Source organism: Pimephales promelas, chromosome 19 (genome assembly GCF_988280905.1).
Source record: "Pimephales promelas chromosome 19, fPimPro1.hap1.1, whole genome shotgun sequence".
Classification (NCBI taxonomy): Eukaryota; Metazoa; Chordata; class Actinopteri; order Cypriniformes; family Leuciscidae; genus Pimephales; species Pimephales promelas.
In genome coordinates, this window is record NC_142787.1 from 3,700,391 (window position 1) to 3,727,134 (window position 26,744).

At 39.6% G+C, this 26,744-nt stretch overlaps 1 protein-coding gene across 4 annotated transcripts in view; it reads left to right on the plus strand.

The window, feature by feature from the left end:
* Positions 1–26,744, plus strand: part of gabrg2 (gamma-aminobutyric acid type A receptor subunit gamma2) — an 87,484-nt gene that overhangs the window by 11,839 nt on the left and 48,901 nt on the right. For all 4 annotated transcript variants that reach the window (XM_039688271.2, XM_039688269.2, XM_039688270.2 and 1 more), the window contains exons 2-5: positions 1,263–1,405; positions 10,363–10,430; positions 18,393–18,613; positions 25,392–25,474. In XM_039688271.2, coding sequence (XP_039544205.1) covers positions 1,263–1,405; positions 10,363–10,430; positions 18,393–18,613; positions 25,392–25,474 — 515 coding nt within the window. The remainder of the gene's footprint in view (positions 1–1,262; positions 1,406–10,362; positions 10,431–18,392; positions 18,614–25,391; positions 25,475–26,744) is intronic.

A 26,744-nucleotide genomic window follows, 5' to 3' on the forward strand; every position in this document is an offset into this window, starting at 1 on the left:
GCCTGCAGTATCACAGCCCCACTTTCCAAAGACTCACTGTCATATTTATCATTATCTTTGTTAATTAATAAATTAATTCGAAACACATTATAAATGTTAGAAATGTATTTCTAAAACACATTACGAAGACTGTGAACTGTGAAGTACTGAATTGTGGAGTTAGACCGTTAAACGTTTTTTCACCATTGCTGTGTTCCAGATTTTTTGGGGACACGCCCCCAGCGTTTTAGAGCAGAGAATACTGCTCATTTTTTAAAGATTTTGAAAGCTAATTTTACTCACCCCCATGTCATCCAAGATATCCATGTCATTCTTTTTTCAGTCGAAAAGAAATTAAGATTATGGATTTTTCTCCATATAATGGACTTCAATGGGAACCAAACGGTTCAAGGTCCAAAACACAGTTTCAGTACAAACTGTTCAAAGGGCTTTAAACGATTCCAGACAATGAATAAGGGTCTTATCAAGCGAAATGATCGCTCATTGAAAAAAATAAATAACAAAGTTTAAGTTTTATAAGCTCAAATGCTCGCCTTGCTCTGTTCTGTGATGCGCGTTTGTGACTCTCCTGTTTGAACTATTTCATCAAAATGAACAAATCTTTTTTCGTGTCATTTGGTTCATTCAACGAATGAAATGAACGAGTTGACTTGGGAAAAGATTTGTTCATTTTGATGAACGAGTTCAAACAGGAGAGTCACGAACGCGCATCACAGAACAGAGCAAGGCGAGCATTTGAGCTTATAAAACTTAAACTTTTTTTTTTTTTTTAAATGAGCGATCGTTTCAATTGATAAGACCCTTATTCATCGTCTGGTGTCGATTAAAGCCCTTTGAACAGTTTGCACTGAAACTGTCTTTTGGACCTTGAACCATTTGGTTCCCAGTAAAGTGCATTATATGAAGAAAAATGCTGAAATGTTTTCATCAAAAACCTTAATTTCTTTTCGACTGAAGAAAGAGTGACATGGATATATTGGTGTGATGTGGGGGTGAGTAAATTATCAGCAAAAGTTTTACAGTCAAATTGTCTGAAAAAAGGTGGAAATAAATGTTTGCAGTATAATCACTTGATGGCTTGTTAACAAGATCATATGTAATAGCAGAACCAAATCATAAGGATATTCATGTTGTGAAAATAAAATCAGCATAAACTCAGCTAACATTGTAGAGACTACAAAAATCAAATGCATTTTAAAAGTGTTGAAAATAGGATCATTAGCATCTTTGATTCACCTTTTTTTGTTTGTTTTACCCATTAGCTCTGTTCAGCTGGAAAGTGATGATGACGAAGTGACAAACAAAACATGGGTTCTGACCCCCAAAGTGTATGAGAGTGACGTCACACATATATTGAACAGCTTACTAGATGGCTATGATAACAAGCTGCGACCAGACATTGGAGGTAGGTGTCTGTTTTGTTTATTTATTTATTTTTATGTTGAGTTCTGAATGTGAAATTGTTTTATTTTGTTTAGGGGTGAAGTATGTAGTTTCTTCGACCTAGCAGAATTACAAAAATAAAGCATATTTTCAAACGACTTTGAAAAACAGGTAAAAGCTACTTTCAATAAAATGTCCAACATATCAGGAATATGTTTAGCTGTGCTGCAATGTGTCATAAATACTCAATTATTTTCCCTTTCTCAGGGAATAGTGAACACTGCGTAGGGACCCTGTAAATTGGAACGCTCAAATCATAGAGCTCTCTCTTTACTGTCTCCCCTAATGGTTTAAATTAGGTGTGTTACACAAGATACATATACAATGGCTGCGTCCGAAAACTTGAGAAAACAGCTGACTAGTTGTCTCACTGCCTTATTCGGCAATGACTTTGTAGGCTTTTGACTTTTTTTTTTTTTTTCAAATCGGACACATGCCCCTAAAAGCCTTTCACTGTTCTCACACATCTATTTTTAGTAGGACTGTCCAGCCCTGCAACACTGGCTAAACCCTCTGGTAAAGTAGCCAAGCCCTAAACTCTCACTATAGGTTGAGCTGGAAAGAGATTGACTGATCTGAATGGACCACTCACAATGCATTGATAGTTCCCGGGAAGCATATGGTTTACACTTTTGGGGGACATAAACCTATAAATTGCATACTAATAGTAGTCAATAAACAATTTAACTTACCATACACCATTGGAAATGAAGCCGTCAGCGTAATTTGTTTGAATAAGTTATGATGCATGCATTTCATTTCCAACATCTCTTTCAGGCTCTTTAAGACAGTGCAAATTCTATAGCATTTTACTAGAATTACAGTTTCCAAATGAGTAAAGTGTTATGTAGGCCACATGTTGTTGAATTAATTATTAATTTAACCATAATTTAAATTATTAACTGCTTCGAAATGCATGCTGTAGACAAAATCATTGTTGAAAATATTTGCAGTTAGCCTACGGTGTGAATAAAAACAATACTACAACCCAACATTCATACATAAACACAACAGTAAAAGGCTATAATGAAGTTCGGTGATAAGGGAAGGAGGAGGCAGAAACCGTTGAACGTTTCACAACTTTAAAGGTTCTCTGAGCGATCCTGGGTGTTGACGTTCGGGAATATTTTCAAACAAATCGGACGGAGGCTAGACCCTCCCTCCTCCGCATCTCATCTCCTCCCCCTCCCTTCCGTCCTTCCTGAAATAATTGTGAACGTGCATTTCTAGCTAATTATATCCTTGTGTGGGTTGGGCGAACATAAGCGTCAATTTAGAAGAAAAAAAACAATTGAACGTTACCCACCTGTCCAGCAAAAACAGAGCAACCTGAATGTCGGACTGGAAGCCCTTCTGCCGCCGGAGTTCTCGCCATCGTTCAAAAGCTTTGCTACCGATGTAAATTCGGAACTTCGCACGTTCTTTATCCGACTCCTTCTTCTTTTTAATTTGTTCCTCAGAACGACGTCTCTTTGGTCGTGTCTCGGCCATTTTTCAAACTTCCCTCTGATGCTTCTCTCTCCTTCACACACACACCCTCTTCATGTGCACGTGCACTAACCCCCCAGACCCACCCTCAAATACTTCTTGCCAGTGATTGGCTGGAACACTGTTTGTTAGGTTTCGTGGTCCGGGTGAGACATGATTGTTTTTGTTGCCGTTTTCGGAGCCTGTGGTGTCTACAGGGACCGCGTTTTTTTACAGTGTGTTTAGGGGACAGGCAGCTAGCCGATAGTGAGGAGACGTTTGATGTATGTGACAAAAAATGTTTTGGCCCCACATCGCTTAGAGAACCTTTAATCATATAAAATAAACAAACACAAAACGAAAGCCCCTAACGGACAACTGCTGCACACACATAAACAAAACATAGCATAAAGTCCACACCTGGTCCTCTCTCGTCCTTCACTGTTGTCGCTCCTCCTTTTATGCTTCCGAAGGTTCTCTGTGAGAAACCTGAGACTGGTGCGGTGTCCAGGTGACTCTCATTTTCAGTCACACCACCGGCCTTATCCTGCCTATCACATACCCCCATCGCCCCTCGCCGGCCGGCGGTACCAACGAAACTGCGCTCTACTCCACCCACCTCCGGGAGGACCAGTCACGGCAGCCGCAGTACATTGGGGTAAGGACAGACGAGGTGAAAGAAAAGGAGATGGAAGCATAAGGATTACAAGAAAAGAAAAAAATCTTGGTCAGGTTCCTGAACACACTGCCGCTCGGTCTTCAACCAGCTGAGAGACTCTCACTCGAGGTGCCAAGTGAGTGCAATGGTACTTGACATCCTTTGTTGGACGGCTCAATGCTCCTCTGCCTCCTGGCGGACAGCGATGGCTCCTCCAGTTGAGGGCAGCCAGCAGCGAGTCACCCATTCCATGCGAGTCCCCAAACAGGGTGGAAAGCAGCAGGCTCCAGACTCCTAGCAAACGCCACAGACTCCTCCGTTCACTCTTTGGATGCCAGCCGCCTCTCCTCGAACCAGAAGCGCCACCCACCTTGGTCTCTGCTCCCCCATGCAGTGAGGGCTCTCCGACAGCGTGTCCCTCCTTCATTTCCGGGTTTCGGCACCAGTTTATTGAAGTTCCTTGATAAGGGAAGGTGTCGGCAACCCGCAAAAATTTCAGAACTTTAACCATATAAGATAAATAAACACAAAGACAAATCCCATGAGAAAGGGAACGAGAAGTTGCGTGATGGTGTTGACGCTATGGGAATGCTTTGTGCGAGCCAGTGTCTGAAGCACGTGTTATACACAGCAATTTTTGCTACCAAAGTCGGGTGACATCACAGGTGAGCCTTCCCTTTAGGGAAATGGGACTAACCTTCAAGGGACTGACCCATGGCAGAGCTAGCTAGAGAGACTCCCATAACTCCCAATGAAGGGGAAAGACCAAAGTATTGCTATCCTGACTGTCCGAACTCTTGGCCATTAGGTCTCAGGGGTAACCTAACTGAAGGGAGTGTAGAATCAAGTAACCCATTCAATGAACTGGAAGATACCTGTGCTCTCTCAGCTACCTGCTCTACCTAAGGAAAATCTCAAAAGTGCTTTCGGGAAGTCTGCTGATTGAGTACTAAAAATGGACCATCTATAGCAGCTTCCACATCCCCCTGCTGTCTATTACAGACCACCCAAAACGGTTTGTGGACCCTGCCTGACGACACCCCACCTCCATCATCCGAAAGGAACCACCGAGAAAGAGGGCCAGCCACAACCACTTCTTTCTCCAAGAGCTCCATTACCAAAAGACTTGCCAGAGAAAGTCCACCTGTTAGGCAAGTGGCCCTATCGGCTAGTGGTTGCCCAGTCCTGCGGTTCTAGTGAAGAAACGTAGATTCTACCTCTGCCAAAGTACTGGCAGAGATGGCAATGGCAACCTTTATGATCTGTCCCTCCATTGCTCCTCGTGAACTGCCAGAAACCAAGTTAACATAGCAGCTTCCCTACTGTATGTCCACACTATCACCACCAGACCATGCTGGAGAGGCGACAGATAAGGGAATAAGACGCGAGTTGTGGCCATGCCCAATCTCCTCCTCCATGCAGCCACATCATATATGATTAAATGAGGAAGAATAATGTTATGAAACCTCCATATCTATTTGGATCGGAGGGGCTGACACATAGGAAAGTGGGATGCTGCCAGTGGTCATGCCCATTCTTTCAAGTTAGTAAACACAAGGGAAGTGCAGCAATTACACTCCCAAGTCTATATCGAATATACAAATGGGTAACACCGTATTCCGATAGTCCACTTTAGACATTCTACTAACTGTGAGTAACTTTGCTACTACATGTCAACTAACTCTCATTAGAGTATTAGTAGACTGTCAGCTTAATATCTGCCAACGCTTTATTGTGATGTTCCCCCAACAGACATTCAACTGACAATAAGCAACTTGGAAACTACAAGTCAACTTATTCTACTAACCTGGACAATAACACCTAACCATAACCCATACCTGTCAACATTTGGTTGCTCTCAGTGCCCTCTGGGACGGAGTGTATTTTGAAACCAAACTGGTGTGGTTTCTTTGCGCGGACGCCGCCTTCACCTGCCATCATGCCTATCAGCTCGCGACGCTTTCGGGTTGAACTTTCCGCGACTGCGCAACTTGGTTGCCAGGTTGAGCTGACAAATGGGCTGAAATTGTAAATATTGTGCGGGTTGTGTGAATATAATGCATTTAACACAAATCTGGCAACTGGTCAACATTAGACAAACATATTGGTCCGATTATTCATAAAGGAGTTTGCCATGCAAATTACGAGAGTTTCCCGGGAGAAATAACAAACCAGGAGGGGTCCGGGAGATAAACGGGAGTGTTGACGGGTATGCCATAACCTAACAGTCTACTGACAGTCTACTAATACTCTAACGAGAGTTAGTTGACATGTAGTTGCAAAGTTATTATAGTTTGTAGAATGTCTAAAGTGGACTATCGAAATAAACTAATGGAACCTATAAAGGTAATTCAATTGGAAGCATTAAGCCTCCACCAAACTCCAAGTACTGGCAAGGGCGACAGATGTAGACATGAGTCGCAAGTGCCTACTGTCTTCATCTGTATTAGCCCAATTCAATAAAGGAGCATATTGCTACCACCCCTGAGCTGCATGTACTGCAGGGCGCTGGCCAAAAACGAAGTGAGACGAGAGTGCAATGTTGCTCACTTCTCCTTTTCAGCCTAAACTAAGTAAATACAGATGGAAATGACATTGCGGAGAGGGCGACAGATAAGGAAGTGAGAAGCTGCACAGCCCAATTTCATGCTCCATACTTCCAGTACCGGAGAAACGATAGATGGAGAAGTGGGACGCGAGTGGTGGTATTTGCTTACACCAGCATATTATGCGTGCACTTTTGTGACAGAGGAAGCACATATTCCCCGTCACCACACAGTTGGGACGCACGTTGCCACTTATTTTATCTGAATTAGTCTAGGCTATAACGTGTAAGTGAAAGAAACTCAATCTTGTAGACTTCCCCGACAAGAAGTCTACACCATTAACAGGTTTCACCGTAATCTTAAATATGACTCCAAAAGCAAAACCTGTTTAAATAAGTATATTAGTGAGGAGAATGAGTCAATGAGTGGTCCTCTGCTGCCATCTACAGTTTATAATGGTAATTTCATGTCATGTGGGACTGTGGTAGAAATCCTACACTAAAAAAGGGACATATTCCATGTAATCTCCATCAAAATGTAGATGATCTTTAAGCTATAACAAATTGTTCTATGTCTAATCGGTCTCAGGCACTACAGCTTTCTGGCACAAAGCAACATATCATACTTGGCCTTCACGTCATGTCACTGTCATTAATCCCTAATCTTAGCTCTTTAGAGCTCCCTCGTCTAAGTACTTAAGGATGTCAGCTTGGTAGTGCTGCCCTTGACTAAAGGTTTTTCTAGTCGACTATTAGTCATTCATTTATTCGATTATTTGACTAATCACATGTGTATATTAATAAGCCAAATCATAATAATGAGCCTTTTATTGCCAAACGGGGGAAATATATGTCAGATGTAACGTTTGATCTGTATTGACAGCATCTGGGAATAACATTATAATCTCGTTCACGGTAGAGAAAGCTGCTTACATTTAGGCTACACAAGAAAAGTAACCATGAAGACATTGAATTAAATATACCTGACCTATAAACATCAGGATTTTGAATTAATTACATGGGTTAACATGTTAGCGTTGACAGCCATAGTAAAAATACATAACAAAATTAAGTTGTGAGAAAATATTTGTTGTGACAAAAACTTTGAAAATATGAGAAAGATGAGAAAATGTAAAAACAAATTTTTCTCTCTTTCTTTCTTTCTTTCTTTCTTTCTTTCTTTCTTTCTTTCTTTCTTTCTTTCTTTCTTTCTTTCTTTCTTTCTTTCTTTCTTTCTTTCTTTCTTTCTTTCTTTCATTGTTGTATTTATATATAGCACAATTTTTTGCAACTACAGTTGCACCAATGTGCTTTCCAGCGATAACAAAAAGTAAATACATAGACAACAACAGAGGAATTTAGGCTCAACGTCCAGAGGAATTAAAAGCCTGAGTTAATAGGTGGATTTTTAATAATGATTTAAAACTGGAAATAGTCTGAGCCAATCTAATGTGAACAGTGTTGTGCAAGTTACTTCCAAACTGTAATACATTAGGTATTACTTGTTACTGTTATTTAAAAGTAATTTATTACCTTACAATATTACTGTCTCAGAATTGTAATGCGTTACATTACTCATGTATTACGTTTGAGTTACTTTCACCAAAATGACTAAGTAGAACTTAACTTTGGGGCTGTAACGATATGCAATATGAAACCGAAATCGCGATTCGCCACACGACTCAGCTCCACGAACCTACAGAATCGCGACACACCTCTTCCAACTCCAGCGTTATTCTCCTTACCGTCCATATCCAATGCTACCATATCTTAAAATTAGGCTATTAGTATTATTTGAAGTTAACATTATAAAATACGTAGACCTACACCACAAAACTAGTTGAGGATAAATTATTGAAAATTGGGGAAGTCCAGCATTATGGACATGATGACATTTGCAGTCAAAACTTGAAATAAAAATTCTCAGAAAATACATGTATTGAAACGTATATAGGCTACTTCCTTAAAGGACTCCAGACATTAGACAAATATCAGTCTATGTTTTATTTTTAATATTAGGGAAAAGACACACATTCATGCGTGACAAAAAAATAGGAGGCAAAAAATATTTTTTTTTTGTAATTCTGTTAATTACACTGCGCAAATCGGATGAGGAAGGGTTGGCTCTCCAGTCTCCATAGAACTTAAAATATTCATTTTATTTTAGTTTTCGTGTTCGCATTTATGAGGAAAAAACAATGTTACAGACGCGACCGCTCTGAACCGGCACTAAAAGACTGCTTTAAAACTTTCACATAGTCTGTTGCCTTTAAGAAGTAAAAGCAGACAATACACTGTAATACAACTGTAATACAAGCCTCACTGAACATGTAACGAGTAAAATATTACTGAAAATTGATTAGTAATGCCTTACACTACTGCGTTACAGCAAAAAGTAATATGTTACAGTAATGTATTACTTTTGTAATGCGTTACTCCCAACACTGACCACAAGTAATTGGAGCTAACGTTGACATACATTCGCCATGTTTGACTGCATCAGCCAAATCCTGCAGTAAAATAAATGCAGATTTTAAATAAATGTATCTGAAATGGTCTATTGGAAACACATGCATAACAAAGTAAAAAAACAATTTATTTGTAAAAAAAAAAAAAAAAGAACAATCATTTTGTATGTCCCATTTACAGCGTCAATGACCATATACATTCATGACTGCCTACTGTTAAAGTACATGTGATCGCATTTAACAGCCTGTCATATTACCTGCAAACTAGCCTTTTTTACATGCCATGGTTACACACTGGGTAGTCTATAAATGACAACTGATGCTAAATGGTGGTGACAGCTTGGGTACGGCAGAGCATTGGACTCTCTTTATTAGCAAACAGTACAGCCGTAATATTATATTATAGTGTCATTCATTCATTCATTCATTCATTTACTCAGTGTTCTGCCATGACCTGCAATCAGTAGCTAAAACAACACTGCAAAAAGCTTATTAAAAACATTTAGACATTATTAATGGTTAATTAAACTTTAGATATTTACTATTTGTGCTTGTGTATATTTGGATGGCTATCATATACATTTTATTGAATTAGATGAAATATCAAATCAAGTGATGTTTTTTGAAGAAAAGGTCCATTTTTCAAATAAAACTTTTCACAATATAAATGCAAGTGCAGACTTACTACATTGTCGTTACCAGTGTTGGGAGTAACGCATTACAAAAGTAATACATTACTGTAACATATTACTTTTTGCTGTAACGCAGTAGTGTAAGGCATTACTAATCAATTTTCAGTAATATTTTACTCGTTACATGTTCAGTGAGGCTTGTATTACAGTTGTATTACAGTGTATTGTCTGCTTTTACTTCTTAAAGGCAACAGACTATGTGAAAGTTTTAAAGCAGTCTTTTAGTGCCGGTTCAGAGCGGTCGCGTCTGTAACATTGTTTTTTCCTCATAAATGCGAACACGAAAACTAAAATAAAATGAATATTTTAAGTTCTATGGAGACTGGAGAGCCAACCCTTCCTCATCCGATTTGCGCAGTGTAATTAACAGAATTACAAAAAAAAAATATTTTTTGCCTCCTATTTTTTTGTCACGCATGAATGTGTGTCTTTTCCCTAATATTAAAAATAAAACATAGACTGATATTTGTCTAATGTCTGGAGTCCTTTAAGGAAGTAGCCTATATACGTTTCAATACATGTATTTTCTGAGAATTTTTATTTCAAGTTTTGACTGCAAATGTCATCATGTCCATAATGCTGGACTTCCCCAATTTTCAATAATTTATCCTCAACTAGTTTTGTGGTGTAGGTCTACGTATTTTATAATGTTAACTTCAAATAATACTAATAGCCTAATTTTAAGATATGGTAGCATTGGATATGGACGGTAAGGAGAATAACGCTGGAGTTGGAAGAGGTGTGTCGCGATTCTGTAGGTTCGTGGAGCTGAGTCGTGTGGCGAATCGCGATTTCGGTTTCATATTGCATATCGTTACAGCCCCAAAGTTAAGTTCTACTTAGTCATTTTGGTGAAAGTAACTCAAACGTAATACATGAGTAATGTAACGCATTACAATTCTGAGACAGTAATATTGTAAGGTAATAAATTACTTTTAAATAACAGTAACAAGTAATACCTAATGTATTACAGTTTGGAAGTAACTTGCACAACACTGGTCGTTACCTTGATAAACGTCTTTTGAATGTACTCTGAGATAACTGAACTAATTTTACGTTCTCCTTGTTTCTCTCCACTGCTCTTTACAGTCAAACCAACCGTGATCCATGCAGACATGTTTGTCAACAGTATTGGCCCAGTAAATGCCATCAACATGGTAAGAGTTTTGCTCTAATGACAAATTATTTTATGAAAGAAAAAAAAGGATAATATAGTGTTTCTTTCTTTCACCAGCAGATTTTTAATGTCTACACTCAGATAAAAATGGTACAAAAGCTGTCACTGGCCCTTTAAAACGGTTTTGATATGTACCATTTAGATATTAATATGTACACTTGCACATTTTGAAAGGGTAGCGCCCCTGTGATAGCTTGTGTATTATTATTATTATTTTTTAAATTATTATCATTCAAATACATTATTAGAAACATTATTACATTAGAAACTGAACGTTATCATTGTTTATTACATTCTGCCTCAAGTTTGCTGTTTGGTTTTACTGAAACGTAATACCGTATGCTGCAGAATACATTTTATTTATTTATTGTATTTTATGGCTTTTTTTAATTTTTATTAGACATATTAGAGAGCTATACCAAATAATTTACCATTACTGGGAATCCCTAAAATTCTAAATTGTCTAGAATTTTATATCTATTTCAGATTGTTTTTTTTTTTATGTTTACGTTCTATAGTGTTTTGCGTGGTGTTGCGTGTTGTAATCTTATTTAAAAGAATAGCAACAGACATATTAAAGGAGTAGTTCACTTTAAAAAAAAAACTTTTGCTGATAATTTACTCACCCCCATGTCATCCAAGATGTCCATGTCTTTCTTTCTTCAGTCGAAAAGAAATTAAGGTTTTTGATGAAAACATTCCAGGATTATTCTGCATATAATGGACTTTACTGGAAACCAAACGGTTCAAGGTCCAAAAGACAGTTTAAGTGCAAACTGTTCAAAGGGCTTTAAACGATTCCAGACAACGAATAAGGGTCTTATCAAGCGACACGATCGCTCATTTAAAAAAAAATTATTACAAAGTTTAAGTTTTATAAGCTCAAATGCTCGCCTTGCTCTGTTCTGTGATGCGCGTTCGTGACTCTCCTGTTCAAACTCGTTCATCAAAATGAACAAATCTTTTTTTCGAGTCATTTGGTGGTTGATTCAACGAACGAAATGAACAAATTGACTCAGAAAAAGGTTTGTTCATTATGATGAACGAGTTTGAACAGGAGAGTCACGAACGCGCATCACAGAACAGAGCAAGGTGACTTTGAGCTTATGAAACTTAAACTTTGTTGTTGTTTTTTTTAAATGAGTGATCGTTTCGCTTGATAAGATATACCCATGTGTTTCATATCACCAGAAAAAAACAACAATGGGATACCCTGGGACTGTATAAAGCCACTCAGAGTACAATTTTAGGTTTAAGTGTGTAAAAATGATAAGAATGATGTAATTTTACTCTTATTCCTAGACTTAAAAATAAGTGTGATTCATAAAGGTTCTTAAGAGTTAAGACTAGGTCTCAGCACCTAAATTATTTAAGAGTGTTAGAGAGGTATTCTAACCTAGTTAACAAATGAAAACTGACGCCATGTTTCCTAATGATATCTCTCAAGAGCAACATGTACAGAGTAAAAAGCAACGGTCCCAGTACTGAGCCTTGCAGTACTCCATAATGAACTTGTGATTATGCCTCTTCCTTCACTGCTACAAATTGATGATAAGTCTTGATTTTAACCAGAAGTCCACTAATGCCAATGCAATATTCGAGTAATTTTCGCCTAGTCAATAGTATCAAGTGCAGCGCTAAGGTCCAGTAAGACTAATGGAAAGATACAACCATGATCGGATGATGAGAGCAAGTCAAAGACCAGTCTCAGTATTACGCTACAGTCTAAATTCTGACTGAAAATCCTCACATATACTGTACCATTTCTCTCCAAGGGCGTACTCACACTAGGCAGGGTTGCCTTGTACTGTGCCCTGGCGTGATTGCCACCATCCCACTAACCCTCTGGCCTGCACTCACATTGCACTTAAAGGACAACTCCTGCGCTAAATGAACCTTAAGTCTAATTACACATTGTTACCTAGTCAACCGTTATCTGAGATTTGTTTTCATGATTGCCGAATGTAAATAGTTTTATCTCTAAAAACAGTTTAGCCTATAACGCTAGTATAATGCTAGTATATAGGGCATAGAGTAATGACAAATAAAAAATCGCTTGTTATAACCACTAAAAAGGCTCAAAATAGCCCCACACCAACACGACAGCATAAAAAGGGTCCCTACATTCAAACCGAAGCATTGAGAACTTTGTCAGTGTCCATACAGTTTAATAAGCAGATATTTTATACACACAGTCAACTTCGCGAATTCAGGAAGAAGCCATCTTGGAAAAATAGTCTCTACCAGTCGATCTACGAACGCCGATCCAAGTGCGCTGGTGAGATGTGAATAAGGTGATAAGGTGAGCGCGAACAGTAGGCTACGTGTACATATTGAAGAGAAGTAAACGGTTTGTGTTTCTTCTGGAAACAACGGACCATATGAGATTCTGCACAGTTCAGCGCACTTGGATCGGCGCTCGTAGATCGACTGGTAGAGACTATTTTTCAAAGATGGCTTCTTCCTGTATTCGCGAAGTTGACGGTGTGTATAAAATATCTTCTTATTAAACTGTATGGACACTGACAAAGTTCTCAATGCTTCGGTTTGAATGTAGGGACCCTTGTTATGCTGTCGTGTTGGTGTGGGGCTATTTTGAGCCTTGTAATAACAAGCGATTTTTATTTGTCATTACTCTATGCCCTATATACTAGCATTATACTAGCGTTATAGGCTAAACTGTTTTTAGAGATAAAACTATTTACATTCGGCAATCATGAAAACAAATCTCACATAACGGTTGACTAGGTAGCAATGTGTAATTAGACCAAAGGTTCATTTTGCGCCGGAGTTGTCCTTTAACTTTCTGGCCCGGGGCACGCTTTTTGTTTTGAAGAAGAAAACGGGAAGAAAAGTGCTTCCGCTTATAGACTGCCTTATATATTTATCATTTATGCCGCACACAATTTTCACTTGATTGTACTGCACTTATTACGGAGGAATTTGCAGCTTTACTCACAAACTACAATTCCTGTTCATCAATAAAGTGAGAACCAGACCCGTTATAAACCTAAATATACTCAAATTAATTGAATCAATGGAAAAGTCAAGTCAAATATAATTATATAGCGCTTTTCACAATACAGATTGTATCAAAACTGCTTCACAGTATAAATCAAGACAACATCACAGTGTTTGTTTATTCATGAGCTGATCAATGGTATGATGGGTCATTTAATTTGAATATCCCCAACTGAGCAAGCCAAAGGCAACAGTGGCAAGGAACCGAAAAACTCCATCAAGTGACCCGATGGTTTCCTAAAACTCCATCAGATGACCCAATGGAGAAAAAAAAAAAAACCTTGGGAGAACCCAGGCTCAGTTGGGGGCCAGTTCTCCTCTGGCGTTCTATTTCTACATGGAAAAGTGTAATATCCATGTAGAAATAGAAGATGTTTTTGTAATGATGACAGAATTGCACACATGAGTAGTAGCTGTTCCATGCTCCGATGCGGCTATCAATCACACCACATGTGCACCAAGCTTGAGCCCAATCAAACTGTACTCTGGCCCACCTCTTCCAAGCGGGCCATGGGCATGGTTTGTGAACCACATCCGGCCACGGTATGGAGCGATCTCACTAGTCAAACGAACCAGACACTGGGGGTCAAATATGCTCAGGCACTGTTCAGATCGCCTCGTGTGAGTACACCCTAAGAGGGAACATAGTTGTGAGAATACTGCCTTTTCTAGTATTTTTTACAGTCTGTATAGTTAACTAATTCTCTAGGATCAAGTTGTGTTTTTAATGGGAGGCTTAATAACAACCAGCCTAGATTTACATTTTTTTACATTTAGCTGACGCTTTTATCCAAAGCGACTTACAATTGCTCTATATGTCAGAGGCCGCACGCCTCTGGAGCAACTAAGTGTCTTGCTCAGGGACACATTGGTGTCTCACAGTGGATTCAAACCCGGGTCTCTCACACCAAAGGCATGTGTCTTGTGCACTGCGCCATTACCAACCAGCCTAATGGCAATGATGAATTAATAACATTAAGAAAAGGATGACTTCTCTTAGTCAGAATAGGGTTTAATATATTTTTGATTTGGATGAATTAACAAGTTTAGACCATTCTTCCTTCCTATAGGAATTTTTCGTAAATTTTCTCTCTGTTAGTATCAATCTTATAAGTGAATAAATTCATAAAGTCATTACTTCAGTGCTGTTGGGAAATGTCTGAACATGTTAATGCTTTATTTCTTATTAATTGTGTTGTGGGTTGTGTTTTCGTCCAAGATAGTCGGAAAATAAGCAGATGGCTTTCTGTAGTTAGAAATACCATCCTTCCATGTGATGCAAAATACCTCTAGTTTTGTTTTCTGGGCTGTTCTCTTGAGGGCACGAGTGTATTCATTATACCACAGCATCTGACTGTTCTATTTAATCCTCAAGTGCAAAGGAGCAACCGTGTTTAAAGTGCTAGAAAAGAGACAAGAGACTGTGTAGTTTCTGTTGCAGTTTCCTGAGCTATTTGGTATGCTGAGGAGTTGAGACAATCAGGATAATTGTTTATAAAGTAATCTTTAGCGGCCTTGGCTAAATGAAGTACCAGATTTGATTGATTCCATGTGTCAATATTACATTTAAAAAATGATTATGACAATGAGTAGGTCCTGACACGTTTTCTAACTCCAATAGAATGCCAATGGCAATCCCAATACATCTTTTTCATTATCCATGCGTTAAAATCACCAACAATTAAAGGGTTAGTTCACCCAAAAATGAAAATTCTGTCAGTATTTACTCACCCTCATGTTGTTCCAACCCCGTAAGACCTTCGTTCATCTTCGGAACACAAATTAAGAGATTTAAGATATTAAGATCGCTCCTGCATACAGTCAATAGGCTTCTTGAGGGACTGGCTCTCACTGTCCCCGAAAAGTCATTAAAGACATTGTTAAAATAGTGCAAGTGACTACAGGGGCTCAATCTTAAGTTTATCAAACGACGAGAACACTTTTGTGCGCAAAAAAACAACAAAAATAACGACTTTATTTCAACTATTCACTTCCTTCTCCATGAGCCTGTAAGTCAGTTAACATAGTGTGATTGCGTAGAGCTACGTCACACGTAGGCTCACTATTGGCCGACACTGGTCATGTGTGTGTGATGCGTGTGACGTACAATAACAGAAGCTTACGTTATTAAACTAGTAACCTGACTCGCGCAGAGGGAGAAATAAACGAATAGTTGAAATAAAGTCGTTATTTTTGTTGTTTTTTTGCGCACAAAAGTGTTCTCGTCGTTTGATAAACTTAAGATTGAGCCCCTGTAGTCACTTGGACTATTTTAACGATGTCTTTAATGACTTTTCGAGGACAGCAAGAGCCAGTCCCTCAAGAAGCCTATGGACTGTATGCAGGAGCGATCTTAATATCTTAAATATCTTAATTTGTGTTCCGAAGATGAACGAAGGTCTTACGGGGTTGGAACAACATGAGGGTGAGTAAATACTGACAGAATTTTCATTTTTGGGTGAACTATACCTTTAAGTCTTTATCTGCAGCCAGTACTAACTCCAATAGAAAATCAGCAAATTCTTTGATAACGTCTTGGTGGTGGCTTGGTGGCCTAAATACAGTAGCCAGTACAAAATATCAAAATCGATTTATTGTTTACATTACATGACGTTATTTAAAGCAATATCACTTGAATCAGAACTATGAGAAATACTAAAAAAAAATACTGTAATTGTAGCAATACCTTTCCATTTGGTTTTCAGACAAGGCCCGTGTTTATAACAGGAATTTCAGGGAACAGACACACTCTCTATATATTATGATATCTGGGTGAAAGAGTCAGTATTTGCTGAACTTTATCTAACTTCTGTGATGTGAGGCGGCTTGCAGATGGTTGGTTTAGCAAGTCTGTCTGCTTCCTAACCAGTCAAGTACCAACTTTAAGACTATGGCCCCGTCCACACTACTGCGTTTTCGTTTAAAAACGGAGACCTTTTGCTACGTTTGCACCTCCCGTCCACACTAAAACGGGAAAAACGAAGACCAAAAACGGAGAAGTTTAGAAACGCTGCGTTTTGCGTTTTGAATCTCCGGAAGGCGATTTAGTGTGGACGAGACAAAACGGAGAACTTCAGAAACGCTGACGCAGAGGCTGATGCTCGGCTCTATAATTGGGTGTTATTAGTCATGACGTATCCTTCCCTGATTCGCCATTCACTGTTTACACCGGCACGCGCATGCCCAGTGTTGGTGAATGGTCACGTGATCCGCGTTTTCAGTCGTTTTAATGTGGACGGAGATCATTTCTAATATGCAGATAAAACGCTGGTGTGGACGGAGATCGTATTCGTTTTAATTCTCCGTTTTTAAACGAAAACGCAGTAGTGTGGACGGGGCCTATGTGCCATATATCTAGGGTTGGGTATCATTTGAATTTGAACGATTCTGATTCCGATTCCGATTCCTTGTTTCGATTCCGGTTCCTAACGATTCTCGATTCCGATTCTTTTAAGAGGCAGGGTCAAAAAAGTTTAGCTAACCTTGCTAACCAACGGTCTTTCTGAAGGAAATAATCCTTTCTGAAGGAAATACTCCTTCTGGCACAAATACTCCTTTTGTCACAAATTTTGCATTTTGCCGAGATTTCGTTATTTTTAGAAAAGTGAAGCCACACTTTGGACCGCCGACGTAAGCTACTCATGTTCGACTCGCGTGGTTATGCCAACACTTCCGGTAGACGCTTCTTCGTTGGTGTTGTTCAGCGGTTTCTTCTTCCGCTCGGCGGACTGTGAATATCGAAACTAGGAATCGAAATTTTAACTTTTGAACGATTCCGGGAAAAACGAAAAGTTAGTCCCGATTCCAATCGATACTCGATTCTCGATACCCAACCCTACATATATCTAGAGAGAAGATTGGCACCACCCCTGAAGGGATGAATGCTATCTCTTTTAAGCAAGTCAGGTCTGCCCCAAAAACTTATGAATAACTTCAACAAATATGAGTAAGCAGCAGTTCCTATTTTTCCCGTTTCCTGCAACTTGGACTATAACGCTGTTTGGCCCATTGTCAATTCATTCAAGATTCAAACCTCCAAAGAAACACAAATAAAACTGATGCTGGCTACTTCTTTCTCTGTATGGTACGCATCTTTGACTTGTAAGAAAAGATGTTTGGGCTGTGACCGTTTCTGAACATCTACTTATGAAACAGTACAAAACACATGGCAACAGATATCCTACGGTTGTTGCTGGCACTTCTGTTTAACCATGCCGTGTTTGTTTGAATTTGCACAAATAAGAAATAAGCTAGTGTCAGTGTTTTATTTGTGCCAAAATGGCCAATAGAGTGCCGAAGTGATGACGTCACTTTGTAGGACAACTCAGAAGCTAGCGTCGCATGGGTTCCCTCAGTCGAAAAGCAATGCATTTTCCCCATAGACTTTTGGAAAATCGCAAAAAATAAGATCTGTGTTTAATAAAGAGTTGTGACCCTTACACGTTACACAAGTTAATCCAAAATTTATACATTTTGAAGCCTATATAAAAATTTTAAAAAACACAATCAGACACAATAAAGTTGAAAAAACCATAAGCAGGTTATAACTGTGTGTTCTATGTCATAGATCAAAACGTGAAAATATTTCGAGGATTTGTTCACCACAGACCTTATTTCAGGCGATTTAGCAAAAACCCATTCAAAAATCCCATAGGCTTTAGAGCGAGGGAACCGTAGTGCTAAAATGCTAGCTCACTTCCGCGTTTCGGCCTACAGAGTGACGTCGTAACTTCGGCGCTCTATAGTGCATATGCTCCAGTGCACGTTTGATTTCTCTTGATGCATCTAAAATGGCCAAAAATGGCAAATAAAGTGGAATGCATATATTCTAATTGTGACAAAGGTGTATGCACTCAATAATTGGTTTTGCCTTTGTCAGTTACACAAAGGTCTAAAAGGTCTGCCCTTTATGATTCTTTAGGAGTACACAATTGACATCTTCTTCGCCCAGACGTGGTATGACAGACGGTTAAAGTTCAACAGCACCATGAAGGTTCTACGTCTCAACAGCAACATGGTAGGAAAAATCTGGATCCCTGACACGTTTTTCCGCAACTCCAAGAAGGCAGATGCCCATTGGATCACCACACCCAATCGGATGCTTCGGATATGGAACGATGGGCGTATACTGTACACTTTAAGGTAAATGCACTTTTTATTTGTTAACGATTCCCCTCATACCTATGTTGAGCACACCCAGATAGCAAACAACCACTGAAACAATGCTAAATCAATGTTGATGCATCAACACAAACTGCATTGAGTTAAAGTTACAACAAGTGGAGTTGGTTCAGTATCACCTTTTGAAACACATGTTGAAACCATGTTGAATAAAAAAAAATCATTGGTAGTGTCATTAAAACAATGTTACAATGTGATGTTGATTCAAGATTCTACATCCCTGTTGTTGAATAAACACAATTTGGTGAAAAACGCTTCAAATAAAATAAAATAAAAACACCTTTCCAGTAATTGAGTCACTTTGATTTGAATTTTTGATTTAGTGGCCCGAAGGTTCAAGTTTTAAATATCTCGTTTACATCAAACTACTGCCTCCTTTCTTTTAAGATTTCTAAAATTTTGTAAAAAGCATAATGTCACCCGAGAGCAGGTCAAAGGTCACATTCATGAATTTGAATATGTTAAACCAGAAGTAGGATTGTTAAAAAAAAGTGGTTACACAACGAGTGTGGTTGCACAATGATATATTTACACAATTTTTCTAATCATTTCAAACATTTTATTAACCAAAATATAAGCTTTATAAATGTAAAAATGTATATGACTGTAGTCTTAAGACTTTGCACTCTCTCTCTATCTCACTCTCTCTGTCGCACACACACACTCCCTGCATACCAAACAACCTGAATGATGCCTTTGAAGTGTTTATAGTCTAATCATTACTGCTATGCTCTGTTATTACTCAGAGGAAGCTCATTCGCTGCACGTTTCTCATATCATGTCTCCTCGGATGACGAACTTCCATTACACTTCTAGGGTCTGTTCCGTAAATAAGAAACCCAGATAAATGTTTCTACACATGAAACATGAAGCTAATATACACACAATTAACATAGTAAGTAATTTGTGTCTGATTTTTATGCAATTTGGCTTTTTTACATAACAATAAAGGCTGTTTAAATGAGAAATTCGAAGCAGGTGCAGCGATTGGGGGTTTAAAAACAAACAAAAATTTCATCCGTTCACTCTGAGCAGAGTCAGTATTTTAACGTTTCTGTTCAAAAAATCGTTTGATTACAAAAAGTTGGGGTTAATAATGCTATTTTTTTAAAACGTTATACTAAGAGCTTATGACTAAACCTCATAACCCAAGTGGATCCTCAAACTGTCGGCAAAAGCTGCACCCACCCGCATTTTGGAGACCGTCTCTGCTTGTTTGATGTGCAAGGGTAAATTAAAAACTCGTTCTTTGAATAAGTGCAACGTTTTCTTTCATACAAAACATCTCTGTTACGTATGTAACCCTAGATCCCTGAAGAAGGCGTCGAAATGCTGTGGGAACGCTCCAGTGTGACTGCGTCATGAAGCATGTATGGAATCAGTCCAATGGCGAGACGGAACGTCATAGTCGGGTGACATCATCCAACAATAAAGCACCCCTGAATCATAACAGCGCCAGCTTCTAATAGGCTGATCACAGACATGCCGGAAGTATGGAGTATGGTATGGGTACGGGAGCGTCTTGTTCCTTCTTCAGGGAACTAGGGTTACATACGTAACCGAGACGTTCCCTTTCAAGGGAACTCGAGCTGCGTCCAAACGCTGTGGGATGCTAATACCCCCGTCACCATAAGAGTAAGTGTCTGTCCATGTGAAGTCAGTGCACACATTCAGATGAAAGCACCTGTGCCCCTGGAGTGGATCTAAAGTCATAATCATAGAACCTCATGAATGTGTGCGGTGAGGATGCCTGCCGCATCACAAACGTCATGTAAGGAAACTCCTGACAATAGAGCTTTAGAAGCAGCCAAGCTCGTACAGCCAATGGTGAAGGATTCGTAAGCAAGTGAGATAGCCTTGGCCACCCACTTGCTCATTCTCTGTTTAGATGCTGGACACCCCTTCCTGGGTGACCCAAAGCAAACAAACAACTTTTCAGATTTCCTCCACTGGGCAGGTCTGTGGACTTATGCATATTAGGCCCTAACAGGGCAGAGCAGATTTATGCCTGGTTCAGCTTACACGATTTTAGCCCGATTTTGGCACGATCCGTTTAACGTAGGGTGTTGTGGGGATTCCTAAAACGACAACGGGCATCAGGACGCAAGATTCGATTGTATCATCTTGTATAGTGTGTCATGGTAAATGGTAAATGGACTGCATTTATATAGCGCTTTCATAGACCTAATGGCCACTAAAGCGCTTTACATATTGCCTCACATTCACCCACCGACGGCGGTGTCAGCCATGCAAGGCGCCATCCAGCTCGTCGGGAGCAGCTGGGGTTAGGTGTCTTGCTCATGGACACCTCGACACTTGGTCAGGTGGAACCGAGGATTGAACCACCAACCTTTCGATTTGTAGACAACCCACATGAACCACTGAGCCACTGCCGCCCACGAGTCATAGTGGGCGACGACCTACGTCGCGTCTGCGATGCTTCATGACATCATGACAAAAAGACTAGCATGTTTAATTTTTTAAAAGTCGTCCACGACGGTTCCGTCACATGTATGAGGTTGACCAAAAGGAGCACAAGCTTTTCCGTAAACAAATTTCAAAAATGGCGAAACGAAAGAGAGTGACGATGGTGCTAACGTTAAAACTAAAAGTAAAAATATATAAGAAAACAATATTTTACCTCAAGTTCTCTTTGGAGGATTGACAGCCCATACTGTCCTCTTCGAGCAGGGTTCTCAAGTCTCACGCAATGGCCGTGAGACACACGCAATGCAACTAGTTCACATGCTCACATGCCACACCGTGTATTTCTCTCGCTGAAAAGGCAATGCCGAGCAATCAAGGAACATGTCAATACAACACTCACTGCTTCATTCATTGTTTGTTTATGTTCGTTTCCGGAAGTCACTCGCTACTAGTTTCGCCTTCTCGATGACATCACGCGCGCCGTTAAAGACGGCATGCGATGACTGGTCAGGAAGCCGTGTAGTCTGACATGTGTCTTGTCCACGACAAGATTTTAGGAGTCAAAATCGCCTAATCTGACACAGTGACTAACGTAACAGACAAAAAAAATCGTGTAATCTGAACCAGGCATTAGTTTATCTTGGTCTGACATCAGAAAAGGAGGAGAATAGAATGCCTGCAGTATAATAGGTTTAACAGTATTAGTAGGGACCTTAGGAAGAATGCTGGCCTCAGCCTCAAAGTGCCATGAAGAAAACAAGTTAATAGTGCTTGTGTCCCCAGAGAAACTTCACTCAAAGGGACACAAGCAGCTAGTGCCACCACTTACACCTTCAGTGTGGAAGGAAATAACCCTGTGGAGAAGTGCTCCTGCAGGAACTCCAGGACTGCACCCACCAGGCAGTTAACCGGGTCCAACTGGTGTTCTCCACATCAGGAAGTGAATAATCTCCACTTCAAGGCGTATAACTTCCTTTTGGATGAAGCTCTGGAGTGGAGGATGGTATCCACAACCTCGGTACCTGCCAAGCCCAAAGTTTCCACAGTTCTGGGCTGGGGTGAAGGATCCACCCACTCACCTAAGAGAGTAGGCCCATCCTGATCGGAATCTCCAAAGGAGAGCAGTCAAGGACAGACACTAGGTCCGCAAACTATACTCGAGCCTGCCAGAATGGGACTACCTACAGTAGACTGACCCTGTCCCAGATGTCCCAGCGAACCCAATGTCTGAAGTTGCCTCTCTGCCTCGGCAGAAGCGGGACCTGAGCCACGGGGAGTGGGGAACCAAGCCGGCCTCCTCGAAGAGGAGCACTTTTCCTTTGCCGAGATAATCCATCCACCTCACAGGTGTGGCTTATCAAGATCCGTATATCACTGTATACAACAGCGTGCTCCAGGTCCTGGCAATATCCAGCATCTTTTCACAGCCATTGAAGAGGAGTGGACCAACATTCCACAGGGCACAATCAACAACCATTTTTTATTGGCCTTTTATTGTGGCCAGCCGAAGGCACGCCTGTGCAATAATCATGCCGACTAATCAGCATCTTGATATGCCACACCTGTGAGGTGGAAGGATTATCTCGGCAAAGGAGCAGTCCTCACTAACACAGATGCGGTTCACTAACACAGATGATGAACAGGTGCGCCCCGTTCTCCCGCAGCCCTCACTCGTCCTGCTCGCCACAGGAAACATAATGAATGGCGGTTGTAGAACGCAAAAGCCCAATCCTGGACATTTTGAGCGATCTCGAAACACATTTTCGTGCAGACTCATCACGGAGACTCAATAGTAGCCTAGACTTGTTGTTTAACTACTGCGCTCTGTGACCGGTAGGCGTGGCCTCCTAGGGCAAAATAAATATTGATAAAATATCATTAGAAAAATGTTGATAAAATATAATGTTTGTCATATTTCTTTAGAAAGAATGAGCATCCCTCTTAATTTTCCACAAAATCATGCGATCTGAGGAGGTTTGAGCAATCTCTCCCATCTCACTATACTGTTAGCCTTTCAGCCAGACAAACAGAGGGAGCTCACGGACAGAAGTTATTTAAGGTTTTTGTTAGCTGGTAGTCTGACATGATAACATGAGAAATGTGCAGCAGTGTTGACCCTCTCCTGACTCAGATAAACTCCACCATTTGTTCATGAGTACTACTCAAGCTTTAGAACAAGGTATTCAGCGGGCCAAAAACTGTTGGCCCCAAGGAAGCCCCGATGAGGCTAGATCAAGCCCCGGGAATGACAGTGGAAACAGGCATGCACCTGACAGTGGAATCATGACTATTAGCATTCACTGCACCGGCCCCGCTCCACTCCAATGGCTCTCTGCCCCACCCAGCTTCATACCACAGTTACATTAATACAAATTAGCTTATCCCTGAACATGAGTCCCACCGGATTGATTTTCATTGGCTGTGAAGGTGAAGACAACACCTTGTATGATTCCACGCTCATTAACAGTGTTATCAATCAATAAACTTCTATTGGCGAAAATTACATAGGCTAATGTGCCTTTAAAATGTTAACACATTTTGCCCTATGTTACGTTTTTATATTATTTGCTTATATGATTCCCACACATTTTGTTTTTTCCTCATTTCTATATAAGCCTACTATATTATATATTTTGTCATTTTTACTTGTTTGCACATTATTTTTTACTCAAAACCCCTGTCATTTATTTTCACTGATATTTGAATTATCAGAAAAGATCAGTAATAGTATTATCAGTGTATAACAAGTTTTGGTAATAAAATAAAATGTAAACATCATCTTCCTTAATGAAAATTCACAATGATGTCATATTGCTCTATAACCTATTTAAGCTCAATCTGTGCTCTAGTACATTATTCCCCCCCCCCCCCTCCCCCAGGCAACATATTTTGAGCAGTAAGATGGAGTATATTGCTCAATAAATATACATTTGTCATACATTTAATATTAAATACTTTAAAAAATAAGTACTTCTGTGTTTTTACTCAAGTAAAACCGAAAATAGAACTTAATACATTTACTAGTAATATTTTATCAGGACATGTGGACTTTTAATCAAGCTCTTGATGTGTGTACTTCATCCACCAATGTACAGCATGTTTATATATTTATATATAGGGCTGTACTGCAATCTAGTGGTTACACAATGGTATTACAGATGATAAATGGTGCATAATTTAGAGGTAAATATATATATTGATCCTGAATTTAGAGCCCCACAAAATATTGAATTACCTCACCTGAATAGCCATTATTATATTATATTACTATGTAGTTAATCACTAATATACATTATTTAATTTGTAAATATTGATCACTAATATTTATGATGTTTATTAGTTATATATCATGTGAGTCATGCACATGTGTTTGTATTGGGTGTGGGTAGTCAAAGGATGGGGGGACTCAAAAACCTGACTATTTTGGAAATAAATGGAAATAAACACATGCACATTTGCATTACGCACATGTGCGCATAAATTTTTTTAACAACTTGATTATTAATTATTCTTTCTAATTTTGTGTCAAGTGAATGTCCTGAAAGTCTGTCAACATACCTTCTGTTCTCTTCTTTTTAAAGAACGTCAAAAGATGTCCTTGCACTGTTCTTTTGGCCATTTTTTTTAAAAGTGTAAAACTGACAAAAACTTGCCCTGACCTTGTGCACTTCTAACTGAAATATTGAGATCTGATTTATTTAAACACTAATAACAGTCAGTAACAATACAAAATCAATAAACATCAATAAACACAGGAAAATAAGCATTTCACAATCAGTGGGCATTTCAAACCATGATGGGGACTTTTAACTGCCTTACCGACTTAAGTGCCCTTCATAGTTTGAAAACGGCCATTTGGTTGGGGGATGGCCTCTAGAGATCGCACGATCTTGTGGTCATAAGCTACAAATCAATGCTAGGTGAAAATTTCAATGCTGATCCAACATACTTTAAACACTGAAACGTCAATCTCAAACAAAATGGTGGTTTGGAGGTAAAACTCAACATTGTTTCAATATTACCTTGCTATCTGGGTAGCATTTGCAATAAAAACCCTTTACAAGTGATCATGGTTTAACCTTCTTAAATTGATTATTTATGCAACTCTAGTCTGATTACAAGTATTTATCCAGTTATAACAATTATAAAGCACGCCTGCTATAAACTGCATTTGATGCCAACTCTCAGCTAGTCATTTGTTTTATTATGTACACCACTGTATTCTAGTGCTGTAGATTATTAATGTTGTTACGGGTGTGCCAATGAAACAGCTTATATAGAGAAATCTAATTAAGGAAATTTCTGTCTGTAGGTTGACCATTGATGCAGAGTGCCAGCTGAAACTGAATAACTTTCCAATGGATGAACATTCATGTCCCCTGGAGTTCTCAAGCTGTAAGTCTGGCCACATGTTTAACTTGCAAATCCATCTATATCGGTTCCATTCTTGCTCGCTTTTTCTCTCCAATCTTCTCCACCCCATGCCTGCTTTCATGCTCTGATGTAGTTGAGAGCATAGAAACCATTTTATGATGCTAAAAAAGACACTTCAACTAAATGTAGGTCTTGAAATATGAAGGAGAGGTAATGAGGAAAGCGACAATATAGGCATATTGTCACTTTCCTCATTACCTGTCCTTCAACTTAGAGATACATGTCTTTACATGCTTACAGGATACAAGCAAGCTGTGTCACTGCCGTAGTTTTCTTCTTCTCATTTTCCTATGGAGGGGAAATGAAGCAGCAGATGTGTCATGGGATAGCATCATCTGTAGTTGAGGAGGAAATGAGGGATTTTTTTTTTCTTTCTAGAGACCGTATAGAGTTACTTGAGAGTTGGAAATTATTCTTGTTGATCAGTGGGGTGAGGCCAGTGAACTTTGCATCTCCTTGTGTTTTGAAAATCGCACATAAATAAATATAAATTGTGTCGAAAAACGGTTCATGCAAAGGTCTCAATATTTTTATTCAAATTCAAGTTGGTTCCTTATTTTGCTGATTACTTCTCCAGGCTTGGAGAATACTCTCTCACATGGGACAGAGGATTCAGGTGTACACAAGTAGTGTTTAGCCAGGTCATTTCTAGACCAATATTCAAGTGGATCAGCACAACATGGCAGAATGGGATCCTCAAGGTACTTCTGATGAACTTTCAATGTATCATCTGCAGTGGCACTGTTGGTACGCTGCAGAGTACTTGAATGCCTGTCCAGGGTTTTTCTCAGGTCTTTTCTCAGGTTTGGTACTCATATCTCGAATGAATATTTTCAACATTCTGATCATTGGGATCACCTTGAATCTTGACACCCTTTTCTCTTTGGCTTGGAGGAAAGGCTCAAGAATCCCAAGGCACTGAATCATAAAATCAGTATCATAGAATACTCCTCATGTGTGAATGGTGACAGCTTGGATCTTAGAGTGAGGAGGACTGCTCCTAGATGCTCTTGGTGCTCATACAGTTGGTGAAACATTGCGAAGGTGCTGTTCCATCTTGTTTCCACTTACTAAATCAGTTGAAGCCTACCCATCTGGTGCAGGAACTGTGACAGCCTGTCCTTGGCTGTTGTGCTGGATATGAAGTGAATCACGATCTTGTGCCCTCGAGTACAGAGATCTTCTAACTAAGGGACTGAATCAATGGCTTTCTTCACCACCAAGTTGAGAC